The following is a 15,341-nucleotide window of genomic DNA, read 5'->3' on the forward strand; positions in this document are numbered from 1 at the left end:
ATTCCATCACCACCCTATGCAAAACCCCAAATTTCAACGCCTAAAAGGGGAGTTGAGGTGCAGGCGACCCCAAAAAGATTCCCCAAAGCGGCTGATTTGGGATTTTCCCATCTGGGGGGGAATCGAGCCCCCAATTCCCCTCGACCCCTTTGAAAATCCCAAATCAGCTGCTACCCTAAAAATCCCATGATGATCACCCTATAAAAAACCCCAAATCCGGCCTGAAAACCCCAAAATTCTCCGCTCCCCCCACAACCCCCCCCCCCCCCCCCCCCCCCCCACCGGTCGCAGCTGGGTCCTGGCCCCCCCCGAGGTTCATCAGGGCTCGCTAACGAGATGTTAATTATGACATTTCGGTGATTAACGACCCCATTTGCATCGCGGCATCGGCGGCGGGAGAGCGGCGGGAAAAGGGAAAAGGAGGGGGAGGATTTGTGGGGTTTGTGGGGTTTGTGGGATTAGGGGGGGACGGGAATGGGGGGGGGGTTCCCTTTTAGGGGATGGGGGATTGGGGGTGGTCCTAAAAGGGGTTTAGGGTGCGCTGGAGGGGTCCTGAGGGGGGTTCAGGGGGGTTTGGGGGATTAGGGGGTGTGGAGGTGGCCCCAAAAAAGGGGTTTTGGGGTCCTCTGGGGGGAATTAGGAGGAGTGGGGGTGACCCTAAAAGGGGTTTGGGGTCCCCTGGGGGGAATTTGGGGGGGCTGGAGGTGACCGTAAAAGGGGTTTGGGGTCCCTTTGTGGGGCCAGGGTGGGTTGGGGGTGGCTCTAAGCGGGTTTGGGGTTCCCTGTGGGGAATTTGGGGGATTGAGGGTGGCCCCAAAAGGGGTTTAGGGTCTCCTGGAGGGACTGGGTCAGGAAGATCTGCAGGAATTTGGGGGGTTGGGGGTGGCCCTAAAAAGAATTTGGGTTTCCCTGGGGGAAATTTGAGAGAGTGGAGGTGACCCTAAAAGGGATTTGGGGGGGGGTTCTGAGAGGACATCAAGGGAGTTTTGGGTCTCCTGGGGGATTTGGGGGACTGGGGGTAGCCCTAAAAGGGATTTGAGGTCCCCTGAGGGGAATTTGAAGGAGTGGTTGTGACCCTAAAAGGGATTTGGGGGAGGTCTCTGAGGGGGGGGCCCTAGAAGGGGTTTGGGGGGTAACCCTTAGGGGGCGGCCCTAAAAGTGGTTTGGGCTTCTCTGAGGGGAATTTGGGGGAGTGGGGGTGACCCTAAAAGGGGTTTGGGGTCCTCTGGGGAATTTGAGGGAGTGGGAGTGACCCTAAAAGGGGTTTGGCGTCACTTGGAGGGAATTTGGGGGCCTGGAGGTGACCCTAAAAGGGATTTGGGGGTTCCCTGGGAAGAATTTGGGGCACTGGGGGTCACCCCAAAAGGGGTTTGGGGTCCCCTGGGGGGAATTTGAGGAAGTGGGGGTGACCCTAAAAAGGATTTGCGGGGGGTCCCTTACGGGGTGGCCCTAAAGGGGTTTGGGGTCCTCTGGGGGGAATTTGGGGGGTTGGGTGTGGCCTTAAAAGGTGTTTGGGATTTACTGGAGGAGCTGGGGCAGGGAAGACCTGGAGGAATTTGGGAGATGACCCTGAAAGGGGTTTGGGGGGTCCTGAGGGGGCTTCAGGGGGGTTTGGGGTGCCCTCGGGAATTTAGGGGCACTGGGAGTGGCTCTAAAAGGGATTTGGGGGAGGTCTCTGAGGGGGTGGCCCTAAAAGGGGTTTGGGTTTCCCTGAGGGGAATTTGGGGGAGTGGGAGTGACCCTAAAAGGGATTTGGGGTCTCCTGGAGGGGCTGGGGCAGGGAAGACCTGGGGGAATTTGGGGAGTTGGGGGTGACCCTAAAAGGAGTTTGGGGTCCCCTGGGGGGGAATTTGGGTAACTCAAGGTGACCCTAAAAGGGGTTTGGTGTCCCCTTGGCGGGGCTGGGGTGAGGTTGGGGATGGCCCTAAAAGGGGTTTGGGGTCCCCTGGGTGTCCCCTGGGGGAAGGAGCTCGGCAGTCTGGGGGTCCCCTGGGGGAGCTGGTGACCCCAGGCTGTGCGGGCCACCCTCGGGCCACCACTGGGACACTGTGGGGACACCACAGCTGCCACCTCCTGTGGTGTGACAGGACTGTGATTGGGATGGGGACAGCACAGGGACACCACATACAGTGTCCCTGCAGTGTGACAGGGCTGTGACAGGGGAGGGGACGTCATGGGGACACTACAGGGACAGCACAGGGGGACACCACAGACAGCATCCTTGCAGTGTGACAGGGCTGTGACAGGGGAGAGGACATCATGGGAACAGCACATACAGCATCCCTGTGGTGTGACAGGGGTGGGGACACCATGGGGACATCATGGGGACAGCACAGGGACACCACATACAGCATCCTTGTTGTATGACAGAGATGGGGACACTGTGGGGACATTGTGGGGACACCACACACAGCGTCCCCGCGCTGTGACAGGGGAGGGGACACCCCTGGGACACTAAAGGGACACCACACCCAGTGCCCCTGCAGTGTCCCCAGCCAGGCCACCACGGGGTGAGCGTGTCCCTTGTCCCCGCAGGTGGTGGTGTCCACCACGGTGCACGTGGACGGCCACGTCCTGGCCGTGTCCGACAACATGTTCGTGCACAACAACTCCAAGCACGGCCGGCGCGCCCGGCGCCTCGACCCCTCCGAAGGTCAGGGGACACCTGGGGACATCTTGGGGACATGTGTTGGGACCCTGCCAGCATGGCCTGGCACCCCCCTGGGTGATCCCTGCTGTCCCCACCATGCTGTCCCCAATGTTTGTGCCCATCCATGGTTGGGTGTCCATGGGTTCCTCCCCGTCGGTGTCACCGTGGCCACCTTGGGGACATCTTGAGGATATCTTGGGGACATGTTTTGGGACCCTGCCAATGTGGCTGGCATCCCCAGGGTGATCCCTTTGTCCCCACCTGCTGTCCCCAAATGTCTGGTGGGCCCATCCATGGGTGTCTGTCCCCATCCATGTCACTGTGGCCACCTTGGGGACATCTTGGGGACAAGTTTTGGGACTCTGCCAGCGTGACCTGGCACCCCCGGGACGATATCTGTGTCCCCACCCTGCTGTCCCCACCCTGCTGTCCCCAGTGTCTTTGCCTGTCCATGGTTGGGTGTCCATGGGGTGCCTCCCCACCTGTGTCACCATGGCCATCTTGGGGACATCCTGGGGACATGCCATGGGACCCTGCCAGTGTGGCCTGGCATCCCCCAGGCGATCCATTTGTCCCCACCCTGCTGTCCCCAATATCTGGTGGACCTATCCATGGGTGTCTCTCTTTGTCCCCACCTGTGTCACCATGGCCACCTTGGGGACATCTTGGGGACAAGTTTTGGGAGCCCCCAGCCTGACCTGGCACCCCCAGGTGATCCCTGTGTCCCCACCCTGCTGTCCCCAAGTGTCCGTGCCCATCCATGCTGGGTGTCCGTGGGTGCCTCTGTCCCCACTCGTGTCACCATGGTCACACGTGCGTGTCCCCAGCCATGTCCATGTGGCCACCTGTGATTGTCCCCATCTGTGTCCATACATCTGTCCCTGGTCACGTCCCTGTGGCCACTTGTGTGTCCCCAGCCATACCCATGTCCCTGTGTCCCCATATCTGTCCCAATCCATATCCCCATGCCCCCATGGCCTCCTGTGTCTGTCCCAGTCCATGCCCTCATGTCCCCATCCATGTCCATGTCCCCATGTCTGTCCATGTCCATGTCCCCATACCTGTCCCTGTGTCCCCATACCTGTCCCTGTGTCCCCATGCCTGCCCCACATCTGTCACGATCCACACCCATGTCCCCATCTATATCTGTGTGCCCATTCTGGTCCCCATGTCCCCACATCTGTCCCACTCCATGTCCCCATACCTGTCCCTGTGTCCTCATGTCTGTCCCACTCCATGTCCATGTCCCCATTCCTGTCCCCTCTTCCCTGTCCCCCTCCACCCCTCTGTCCCCACCATCTCTGTCCTTGTCCCCTCTACCCCATTTCTATCCCTGTCCCTCCCCACCCCTCTGTCCCTGTCCCCATGTCCCCGTGCCTGTCCCCTCTTCCCTGTCCCCCTCCACCCCTCTGTCCCCACCATCGCTGTCCCTGTTCTGCCACCCCTCTGTCCCCACCTTCTCTGTCCCTGTCCCCTCCACCCCGTTGCTGTCCCTGTCCCCCCCACCCCTCTGTCCCTGTCCCCTCCACCCGATCTCTGTACTTGTCCCCTCTATCCCTGTCCTCCCCACCCCTCTGTCCCTGTCCCCATGCCTGTCCCCATGTCTGTCCCACTCCATGTCCATGTCCCCGTGCCTGTCCCCTTCACCCCTCTGTCCCTGCCATCGCTGTCCCTGTCTTGCCACTCCTCTGTCCCTGTCCCTGTCCCACCCCTCCCTCCCTGCCATAGCTGTCCCTGCCATCGCTGTCCCTGTCCCCCTCACCTCTCAGTCCCCACCATCCCTGTCCCCTTCACCCCTCTGTCCCTGTCCCCTCCACCCCATCACTGTCCCTGTGCCCCCCACCCCTCTGTCCCCACCATTGCTGTCCCTGTCCCCCTCCTCTCTGTCCCTGTCCCCCCACCACGGCTGTCGCTGTCCCCTCCAGCAGCCACCCCCTGCATCAAGGCCATCAGCCCCAGCGAGGGCTGGACCACGGGCGGTGCCACCGTCATTGTCATCGGGGACAACTTCTTCGATGGCCTGCAGGTGCTCTTTGGCACCGTGCTGGTGTGGAGCGAGGTACGGCCGGGGTGGCGTGGGGACACCTGGGGACACCCTGGGGACACTGCTGAGGCCGTGTCCCCCCGCAGCTCATCACCCCCCACGCCATCCGCGTGCAGACGCCCCCCCGGCACATCCCGGGGGTCGTGGAGGTGACATTGTCCTACAAGGCCAAGCACTTCTGCAAGGGCGCCCCGGGACGCTTCGTCTACACCGGTGAGGGACACAGGGACATGGGGACATTGGGGATGGGGAGGTGACATTGTCCTACAAGGCCAAGCACTTCTGCAAGGGCACCCCGGGATGTTTCGTCTACACCGGTGAGGGACAATGGGGACAGGGACAGCGGGGATGGGTGGGGACAGCGGGGATGGGGAGGGGACATTGGGATGGGGACATTGGGACTGTGGTGGGGACATCAGGACTGGACTGGGGACAGTGGAACTGGGGACATCGGGATTGGGACTGGGACATCAGGACTGGGGTGGGGCCATTGGGGCGGGGCCATTGGGACTGGGGTGGGGCCATTGGGACTGGGGGCATTGGGGCTGGGGTGGGGATATAGGGCTTGGGGAGGGGACATTAGGACTGGGGACATTGGGGCTGGGGTGGGGACATTAGGACTGGAGACATTGGGATTGGGGACATCAGGATTGGGATGGGGACACCTGGGCTTGAGATAGGGACACCCATGAATGGGATAAAGACCCAATCCTAGGAGCCCAACTGGTATTGGCATAGAGACCACTGGGAATGGGATGGATTCACCTGGGGCTGGGATGGGGACATCAGGATTGGAATGGGGACACCCGGGAATGGGATAGAGACTGCTGGGGTTGGGATGGGGACACCTGGGTTGGGAATTGGGACACCTGGGAATGGGATGGGGACACCTGGGAATGGGATAGAGTCTTGGGATTGAGACCTGGGAAGGGGACACATAACCCCAAAAAGGGGTGGAGAACCCTGGGACTGGGATTGGGATGGAAAGTCCTGGGTTGGTGACACCTGGAATTGGGATGGGGACACCTGGGACTGTGTCACGGACTCGTGGGATGGGGACGCAAACCCCAGGAAAGGAACACAGACCCCGGGAAGGGGACGGAGCCCCTGTGACAGTGACACAGACAGCCAGGACAGTGCCCTGGACCTTGGGACAATGTTCCAGCCCATGGGACACTGTGACAGTGGCGGCGATGTCCCCTGTCCCCAGCCCTGAACGAGCCCACCATCGATTACGGGTTCCAGCGGCTGCAGAAGGTGATCCCGCGGCACCCCGGGGACCCTGAGCGCCTGCCCAAGGTAGGGGACAGTGACAGTGACACCCCGGGAGGACAAGAGGGACACCCTGGGGACACAGGGACTCCCTGGCAGTGCCCCAGGGGCAAAGGGCAGGGAGGGGGTGACAGTTGTTGTGTGCCCTGGGTATGGCAGGGGTTTGGGAAATGGGGGGGTCATTGGGGACACAAAATGGGGACATGGGGGAGTCGCTGGGGACACAAAATTGGGGCGTCAGGGGTGGTGACTGGGGGGACATGGTGGGGACACGGGGGGACCATGGGAGGGCCAAGGGAGTGGTCACTGGAGGCACAGAATGGAGACACAGGGGGGCTCATTGGGGACACAGAATGGGGGCATCAGGGGTGGTGACCAGGGGGACACAGTGGAGTCGTTGGGGGCACAGAATGGGGGCACGGGGTGACCATGGTGGGGACAAGGGGGTGGTCTTTGGGGGCACAGAATGGGAACATGGGGGAGTCATTGGGGACACAGAATGGGAACACAGTGGGGTCGTTGGGGACACAGAATGGGGACACGGGGTGACCATAGAGGGGACAAGGGGGTGGTCATTGGGGACATAGAATGAGGGGGGCAGGAGGGACACAGGGGGGTCTTTGAGGACACAGAATAAGGACATGGGGGGACCATGAGGGGACACAGGGGCATCATTGGAGATACAGAATGGGGACACAGGGGACCGTAGGGGGTGGGCTGGGGGTGCAGCACCCCCTGACCCCCCGGTCCCCTCCCCTGTCCCCTCGCTGTCCCCAGGAGGTGCTGCTGAAGCGCGCAGCCGACCTGGTGGAGGCGCTCTATGGGGTCCCCCACAGCAACCAGGTGTGTGGGGACCCCTCTGGGACCCCCTTGGGGACCCTCTGGGACACCCCTGAGACCCCCTCCCCCTGGGACCCCCCTCAAGTCACCCCCCGGTCACACCTGGAGGGTCCTGGTCCCCTCCCCAGCCCTGGGAGGTGACACCAGCTGGGACAGTCCCAGACACCCCCGGCCCATCCCGGTCACCCCAGGCTCTGTGGGTGGTGGGGTGACACCGAGGGGTGGCACTGTAGGGTGACAGCAAGGGGTGACACTATGCTGGAGGGTGGCTCTGCAGGGAGACATCAATGGGTGGCACTGTGGGGTGACACCAAGAGGTGACACTGCGGGGCACCATCGGGGGGTGACAATGAGAGGTGACACTTGAGGGTGACGCTGTGCTGGAGGGTGACACTGTGGGGTGGCACAGAGAGGTGACACTGATGGGTGACACCAAGGGCTTACTCTGTGGGATGACACTGAGGTGACACTGAGGGGTGGCACTGCGGGGTGACACCAAGGAGTTACTCTGTGGGGTGGCACCATGCTGGAGGGTGACACTGTAGGGTGACACTGTGAGGTGACACTGCAAAGTGGCACTGTAGGGTGCCACCCAGAGGTGCCACCAAGCAGTGCCACCCTCCCTGGGTGGTGACACCGCTGCCGTGTCCCCAGGACGTGCTGCTGAAGCGGGCGGCCGACGTGGCTGAGGCGCTCTACAGTGTCCCCAGGGCCCCCGCGCATGTCACTGTCCCCTCCTTCGGCGGGGGACAGCTTGGCCTCGCCATGGGCGACTCCCCGCAGAGCTCCGAACAAGGTGCGCGGTGGCCTCGGGGTGGCGGGAGGGCTTTTGTCACCTCCCCGGATGGTGGCACCTGTCGCTGTCCCCTCAGGGCTCCCCGTAATGTGTGAGGTGGCCTTGAGGTGACCTCGGGGTGGCAGGAAGGTTTTTGTCCCCTCCCTGGGTGGTGCCACCTGTCTCTGTCCCCTCTGAGCTCTGTCCAAGGTGCGCGGTGACCTCGGGGTGGGGAGGGAGGTCCGGAGAGTCTCTGTCCCCTCTTCAGGAGGTGCCACCGTGTCATTGTCCCCTCAGGGCTCCCCATAAGGTGCACGATGGCCTCGGGGGTTGTGTCCCCTGTGCAGGCGGTGGCACCGTGTCCCTGTCCCCTCAGGTCTCCGCATAAAGTGTGGGATGGCCTCGAGGTGACCTCGGGGTGGTGGGAAGGTTTTTGTCCCCTCCCCATCAAATGCCACCCGTCTGTGTCCCTTCAGGTCTCCCCATAACGTGCGTGGTGGCCTTGGGGCATTGTGTCCCCTGTGCAAGCAGTGCCACCGTGTCGCTGTCCCCTCAGGGCTGTGACCAAGGTGCGAGGTGGCCTTGGGATCACCTCGGGGTGGCAGGAAGGGTTTTGTCACCTCCCCGGTGGGTGTCACCTGTCCCTGTCCCCTCAGAGCTCTGTCCAAGGTGCAAGGTGGCCTTGAGCTGGCCTCGGGGTGGCAGGAGGGCTTTTGTCCCCTCCCCGGGTGGTGCCACCCATTGCTGTCCCCTCTGGGCTCTGAGCAAGGTGCACGATGGCCTCGGGGGTGTTGTGTCCCCTCCCCGGCAGGTGCCACCTGTGGCTGTCCCCTCAGTGCTCCCTATAAAGTGTGCGATGGCCTTGAGGTGGCCTCGAGGTGGCGGGAGGGCTTCTGTCCCCTCTCTGGGAGGTGCCACCTGTTGCTGTCCCCTCAGTGCTCCCCATAAAGTGTGCAATGGCCTCGAGGTCACCTCAGGGTGGCGGGAAGGTTTTTGTCCCCTCCCCGGGTGGTGCCACCTGTCCCTGTCCCCTCAGAGCTCCCCATAAGGTGTGCACTGGCCTCGGGGCGTTGTGTCCCCTGTGCAGGCGGTGCCACCGTGTGGCTTTTCCTCAGGGCTCTGACCAAGGTGCGGGATGGCGTCGAGGTGGCCTCGGGGTGGCGGGAAGGTTTTTGTCCCCTCCCTGGCAGGTGCCACCCATCCCTGTCCCCTCAGAGCTCTGTCCAAGGTGCGCGGTGGCCTCGGGGGGTTGTGTCCCCTGTGCAAGCAGTGCCACCGTGTCCCTGTCCCCTCAGGGCTGTGACCAAGGTGTGAGGCGGCCTCGGGGCCACCTCCGGGTGGCGGGAAGGCTTTTGTCACCTCCCTGGGTGATGCCACCTGTTGGTCCCCTCAGTGCTCCCCATAAGGTTTGCGATGGCCTCGGGGTGGCAGGAGGGCTTTTGTCCCCTCCCTGGCAGGTGCCACCATGTCGCTGTTCCCTCAGGGCTCCCTTTCAAGTGTGCGATGACCTCGAGGTGGCCTCGGGGTGGCAGGAAGGTTTTTGTCCCCTCCCCAGTTGATGCCACTCGTCTGTGTCCCTTTAGGGCTCCCCATAAGGTGCGCGGTGGCCTCGCGGGGTTGTGTCCCCTGTGCAGGCGGTGGCACCGTGTCGCGGTGTCCCAGGGGCGTGGTGAGGGCGGTCCGGAGAGCCCTTGTCCCCTCACCAGGAGGTGCCACCGTGTCGCTGTCCCCGCAGGGCTGTCACCAAACCCCGGGGCGGGGTGGGGGCAGTCTGGAGAGTCTCTGTCCCCTCACCAGGAGGTGCCACCGTGTCGCTGTCCCTGCAGTGTCAGGGTTCCCCATTAGGTGCGCGGTGGCCTCGGGGCGTTGTGTCCCCTCGGCTGGCGGTGCCACCGTGTCGCTGTCCCCGCAGGGTTCTCGCGCAGCCCCGGGACGCCCCCGGCGCGGGGGTTCGGCCCCCCGGGCTCGGCCCCCCAGCCCGGCTTTGCCGGGGCCACCGGCGGCTTCGGCGGGGCCACCATGGCCGGCCTGGGCGTGCCCGGGTCCCCCCCGAGCTTCCTGAACGGCTCCACCGCCACCTCCCCCTACGCCAGTGAGTGACACACCTGGGGACACCCGTGGGGGTGGGGGACACGGGTTCAGGGGGGTCCCCAAAGCCATGTGACAGCCCTGGGGGGGTCCTGAAGTCACGGCCTCAGAGTCACTGTGTGGTCCCTGTGAGTCATGGGCCAGCCCTGTGGGGTCCCCAAAGCCGTGTGACAACACTGGAGTGTCCCCAAAGCCATCACTGAGAGCGGGAGAGGGAGTGGGGACATGGTCAGGTGAGGTGGGACAGCGCTGTCCTTGTCCCTGTCCCCATCCTGGCCCATCGTTGTCATTGTCCCTGTCTCTGCCTCTCTCCCTGTTCCTGTTCCCATCCCTGTGCCTGTCCCTGTCCCCTTCCCTGTCCTGTCCCCTTCCCTGTCCTGTTCCCATCTCGGGCCCCATCCTGGCCCTGTCCTTGTCCCTGTCTCTGCCTCGCTCCCTGTCCCCATCCCTGTCCCCACCCCCATCCCTGTCCCTGTCCCCATCCCTGTCCTTGTCCCCTTCTCTGCCCCCATCCTTGTCCCCATCCTGGCCCTGTCCTGTCCCCATTCCTGTCCTGTCCCTGTCCTCACCCTGTCCCCATCCTGTCCCTGTCTCTGCCTCTCTCCCTGTCCCCATCCCTGGCCCTATCCTGTCCCTGTCCCCATCCCTGTCCCCATCCCTGGCCCTATCCTGTCCCTGTCCCCATCCGTGTCCCCGTCCCACCCCCTCGCGGTGTCCCGTGTCCCCATCTGAGCCGTGTGTATGGCTTTCCCCTCAGTCCTGCCTGCCAGTCCCCCTCTGGGCTCCTCATCCGTCGCTGTCACCTCGGGCGGGGGCACTGCCACCTCTCCGGGTGGCTTCTCCTTCTCCCCGGTGACGATGATCTCGGCCGTGAAGCAGAAGAGCGCCTTCGCCCCCGTGCTGCGCCCGCCGGGGTCCCCCCCGCCCGCCTGCGCCAGCACCCTGCAAGGTCAGCCTGTTCCCAGGGCCACCAAGGCCACCGCGGTCCCTGGCACCCAGCCCTGGGTGGCTCCTGCCACATTGAGGGTCCCCAGTGTCACCACGCTGTTGGTGTCCTGTGCCTGGGTGTGGTTGGGGCTGCTCTGTGCCACCCGTGTCTCTCTCTGTCCCCAGTGTCCCCACTGTCCCTTGCACCCTGCTGGGTCTCTGGTCAGGGCTCTGCTCTGTGCCACCCCTGTCTCTCTCTGTCCCCAGTGTCCCCAGGGTCCCTGACACCCCTTCCCAGCCCCATGGAGTGTCCTTGGTGTCTACCGTGTCCTTGCACCTTTCTGGGTGTCTGGTCAGGGCTTTGCCCTGTGCCAGCCTTGTCCGTCTTTGTCCCCATTGTCCCCAAGGTCCTTGATATCTGTACCCTGCCCCATGGAGGGTCCCCAGTGTCACCACACTGCTGATGTCCTGTGCCTGTGTATGACTGGGGCTGCCCTGTGCCACCCTTGTCCCTCTCTGTCCCCAATGTCCCCAGGTGGTCCTTACCCCATGGAGGGTCCCTGGTGTCACCATGTCCCTTGCACCTTTCTGGGTCTCTGGTCAGGATTCTGCTCTGTGCCACCCTTGTCCCTGTCCACCTGTGTCCCCACTGTCCCCAGGGTCCCTGACATCTGTCCCCAGCCCCAGGGAGGGTCCCCAGTATCACCGTGCCCCTTGCACCATTCTGGGTCTCTGGTCAGGGCTCTGCTCTGTGCCACCCTTGTCCCTCTCTGTCCCCATTGTCCCCAGGGTCCCTGACATCTGTCCCCAGCCCCATGGAGGGTCCTTGGTGTCACCACACTGCTGATGTCCTGTACATGGGCATAGTTGGGGCTGCCCTGTGCCGCCTGTGTCCCCAGGGTCCCTGACATCTGTCCCCAGCCCCATGGAGGGTCCCCAATATCACCACACTGCTGATGTCCTATGCCTGGGCATGGCTGGGACTGCCCTGTGCCACCCTTGTCCCTCTCTGTCCCCAGCATCCCCAAGGTCCCTGACACGTGCCCCTGGGTGGCCCTGTCCCACAGAGTGACCTCGGGGTCACTGTAATCCTTGGACCTGCTCAATGTCCCTCCCATGAGCGTGGCTGGAGCTGCCCTGTTCCACCCTGGGGCCTGTCCCCCCGTGTCCCCAGTGTCCCCAAGGTCCCCTGTGTCCCCAACACCCACCCCAAGTCCCCCTGCTCAATGGAGGGTCCTTGATGTCCCTGCCCATGTGATGCCCACGCCTAGGATTGTCCCATGCCACCTGCATCCCTGTCCCCAAGGTCCCGCTGTGTCCCCAAGGTCCCCAGTGTCCCCAACACCCACCCCGAGTCCCCCTACCCCACAGAGAGTCCCCAGTGTCACCGCACTTCCTTCCTGGTGTCCCTGTCCATGTGACACCCATACTTGGGGTTGTCCAATGCCACCCGTGTCCCTGTCCCACTGTGTCCCCAAGGTCCCCAGTGTCCTCAACACCCACCCTGAGTCCCCCTGCCTCACGGAGGGTCCCCGATGTCACTGCACTCCCTTCCTGATGTCCCTGCCCTGTGCCACCCGCATCCCTGTCCCGCTCTGTCTCTCCAGTGTCCCCAATGTCCCCCGGCTGACGCTGTCCCCACCCTGTCCAGACCCAGCTTTCGAGGACTCGGACAAATTCCACGCTCCGGCGCGGCCGCTCCAGGGATTGGCCTATTCCTAAGGATGGCGTCTCCGGAGGGGCTCCGGATCCCCCATCCCGCCGGGACAAGGACTGGGAACATCCCTGTCCCCTCCCCTTGGAGCTGGGCGGAGCCGCCAGGCCCAGAGGGATGAGGGGACCCGGCCCCCCGATGTCCCCACCCCGGGTGGCCCCGGCCTGCCCCAGCTGAGAGGGGACTTGGGGAAATCCTGGAATGAGCCAAAATTCCTGGGTTTGGCCTCGGGAAGAGGCGGAGAGAGCTGAGAATGGGGCAGAGGAGGGAGAGGGGTGGAGGCGCCGGGATGGGCGGGAGGGGTGGTCCAGAATGGGAAGGATGATCCAGAAAAGGATGGATGATCCAAAGTGGGATGGAAGCTCTGGAAAAGGATGAATGATCCAAGGTGGGATGGATGCTCTGGGTTGAGATGGACACTCCAGGATGGGATGGAAGCTCCAGGTCGGGATGGATGTTCTAAGGTGGGATGAATCATCCAAGGTGGGATGGATGCTTCAGGTGGAATGGATGATCCAGGATGGGATGGATGCTCTGGAATGAGATGGGTGTTCCAAGGTAGGACGGATGTTCCGAGGTGGGATGGATCATCCAAGGTGGGATGGATGCTCTCAGATGAGATGGACACTCCGGGATGGGATGGAAGCTCTGGAAAGGGATGGATGTTCCAAGGTGGGATGGATGTTCCAAGGTAGGATGGAAGCTCTGGAAAAGGATGGATGATCCAAGGTAAGATGGAAGCTCCAGGATGGGTTGGATGATCCAAGGTAGGATGGATGATCCTGGTGGGATGGAAGCTCCAGGTCAGGATGGATCATCCAAGGTGGGATGGATGCTTCAGGTGGGATGGATGTTCCAATGGGGAATGGATGCTCTGGAAAAGGATGGATGATCCAAGGTGGGATGGATTCTCTGTGTTGAGATGGATGCTCCAGGTTGGGATGCATGATCCAAGGCAGGATGGATGATCCAGGTGGGATGGATGTTCCAACATAGGATGGATACTCCAGAAAAGGATGCTCCAGGTGGGATGGAAGCTTAAGGATGGGTTGGATGTTCCAAGGTGGGATGGATGATCCAAAGTGAGGTGGATGATCCAGGATGGGATGGATACCCCAGGATGGAAGGGATGTTCCAGGTGGGATGGATGATCCTAGTGGAATAGATGTTCTAATGATGGGTGGATGCTCCAGAAAAGGATAATCCAAGGTGGGATGGATGCTTCAGGTTTGAAGGGATGTTCTAGGTGGGATGGAAAGTCCAAGGTGGGATGGAAGCTCTGGAAAAAGATGGATGATCCAAAGTGGGATGGATGCCCTGGAATAGGGTGGATATTGAGGATTAGAGGGATGATCCAAGAGAAGATGGATGCTCCTGGGCAGGGGGGATGGTCTGGAGTGGGATGGATGGATGGATGGATGGATGGATGGATGGATGGATGGATGGATGGATCCTCCAAGCCAGGAGGGCTGATGTGGGACAGGATGGACGCTCCCAGGACAGATGGATGCTCCAAGGTGGGATGGATGCTCCGGGTGGGAATATCCTGGATCCCCCAGGACGGGATGGATGCTCCGGTGGGACCTGGCTCCTCCTGCCTTTCCCTGCTCTCTCCCCACTCCAATCCAGAGCCTCACCCACAATTCCAGAATCCGATCCTGGATCTCTGCCTGTCCAGGATCAGGATCCTGATGCCACCTGGGGCATGGGGACACCGCTGTCCCCTGCCATTAATTATTGCCATTACTATCGATATTAATTACCAGAACTGTTTTGACCACGGGGAGGGGGGAGGTCCCTGGGTGTCGGTGTCCCCTCCCCCAGCCGGGAATTTTGTACATAAAACGGGAAGGATTCCCAACATTCCCCCTTTATCCCCGCTCGGGGGTGGCTCGTGTCCCTCCCCTCCGTGTCTGTCCCCTCTCGGTGTCACCGCGTGTCCCCCCCACGCCGGGCTGGGGGGGTGACCCTTGGGGACAATGTTCCCCCCACTCGCGGAGGTGGCGCAGGGCATGGCCGGGGGCCCGAATGGGAATTAAAGACCTCGTGGAAAAGCTGCGACTCCCGGGATTTGTCACCCTCCGGGATGGTGACACCGGTGTCACCCCGCTGTCCCCACCCCTTGGGGACGCGGCGGGGATGTCCCCACGCCCGGCCCCGGCTCATTCCCAGCGCTGGAATCCCGGGAATGCTGCAGGCCCCAGCCCCCCAGGCCAGCCCCGGTCCCCTCCAGCTGCGGTGTCACCTCTTGTCACCTCCCCCCGCCCCCGCGCGCCGGGATGAGCGCAGGAGGAGCTGGAATTAATTGCGTTAATCAAGAAAGGTTAATGAGGAGGCGGCGGTGCCAGCGCGGGGAGCGGGGGGGGGGGGGGGGGTGGCACAGCTGGCACCGGCACGGGGATGGCGACACCGGGCGGGGACACCGAGCGGCGACACGGGGCTGGGAACACCACGTGACCCCCATGGGGACAGCTAGGGACCCCCGTGGGGACGGGGGTGACACCGTGACCAGCCTGGGGTGGTGGCACCGTGAGTGAGCACGTGTGGCAGGGGTGGTGGGGACAGTCATGGGTGTTGGGGGCACATGCAGGTGTTGGGGACAGTCACAGGTGATGGGGACATGCACAGGTGTTGCGGACAGGCACGTGGCACAGGTTGGGGACAGTCACAGGTGTTGGGGACAGTCACAGGTGTTGGGGACAGGCACGTGGTACAGGTGGTGGGGACACACAGAGGTGATGGGGACAGGCAGGTGGCACATGCCATGGGGACACTCTCAGGTGTTGGGGACATGCACAGGTGGTAGAGACACACGTGGCACTTCCCATGGAGACAGTGACAGGTGGTGAGTTCATGCACAGGTGTTGAGGACTTGATGTGGGGACAGTCACCGATGGTGGAGACACACACAAATGTTGGAGACAGTCACAGGTGGTGGGGACAGGCATGTGGCACATGCCATGGTGACACTCCCAGGTGTTGGGACATGCATAGGTGGTGGGGACACACACAGGTATTGGGGACACATAGA

The 15,341-nt window shown here is 62.6% G+C and overlaps 1 protein-coding gene across 2 annotated transcripts in view; it reads left to right on the plus strand.

The window, feature by feature from the left end:
- The window catches only part of LOC128948684 (transcription factor COE4-like), a 31,198-nt gene extending 17,087 nt beyond the window's left edge, over window positions 1–14,111 (plus strand). Inside the window, exons 9-18 of one of the 2 annotated variants that reach the window (XM_054293456.1) lie at window positions 2,536–2,653; window positions 4,576–4,709; window positions 4,781–4,907; window positions 5,905–5,993; window positions 6,744–6,809; window positions 7,461–7,602; window positions 9,494–9,673; window positions 10,427–10,618; window positions 12,248–12,660; window positions 13,152–14,111. In XM_054293456.1, coding sequence (XP_054149431.1) covers window positions 2,536–2,653; window positions 4,576–4,709; window positions 4,781–4,907; window positions 5,905–5,993; window positions 6,744–6,809; window positions 7,461–7,602; window positions 9,494–9,673; window positions 10,427–10,618; window positions 12,248–12,318 — 1,119 coding nt within the window. In that variant the 3' untranslated portion in view covers window positions 12,319–12,660; window positions 13,152–14,111. The remainder of the gene's footprint in view (window positions 1–2,535; window positions 2,654–4,575; window positions 4,710–4,780; window positions 4,908–5,904; window positions 5,994–6,743; window positions 6,810–7,460; window positions 7,603–9,493; window positions 9,674–10,426; window positions 10,619–12,247; window positions 12,661–13,151) is intronic. The other variant, XM_054293465.1, reaches the window with a different exon arrangement.
- The last annotated feature ends 1,230 nt before the right edge of the window (window positions 14,112–15,341 follow it).

Source organism: Melozone crissalis, unplaced genomic scaffold, assembly GCF_028551555.1.
Source record: "Melozone crissalis strain CALT ecotype California unplaced genomic scaffold, PUWL_Pcris_2 ptg000006l_1, whole genome shotgun sequence".
In the NCBI taxonomy this organism is placed as follows: domain Eukaryota; kingdom Metazoa; phylum Chordata; class Aves; order Passeriformes; family Passerellidae; genus Melozone; species Melozone crissalis.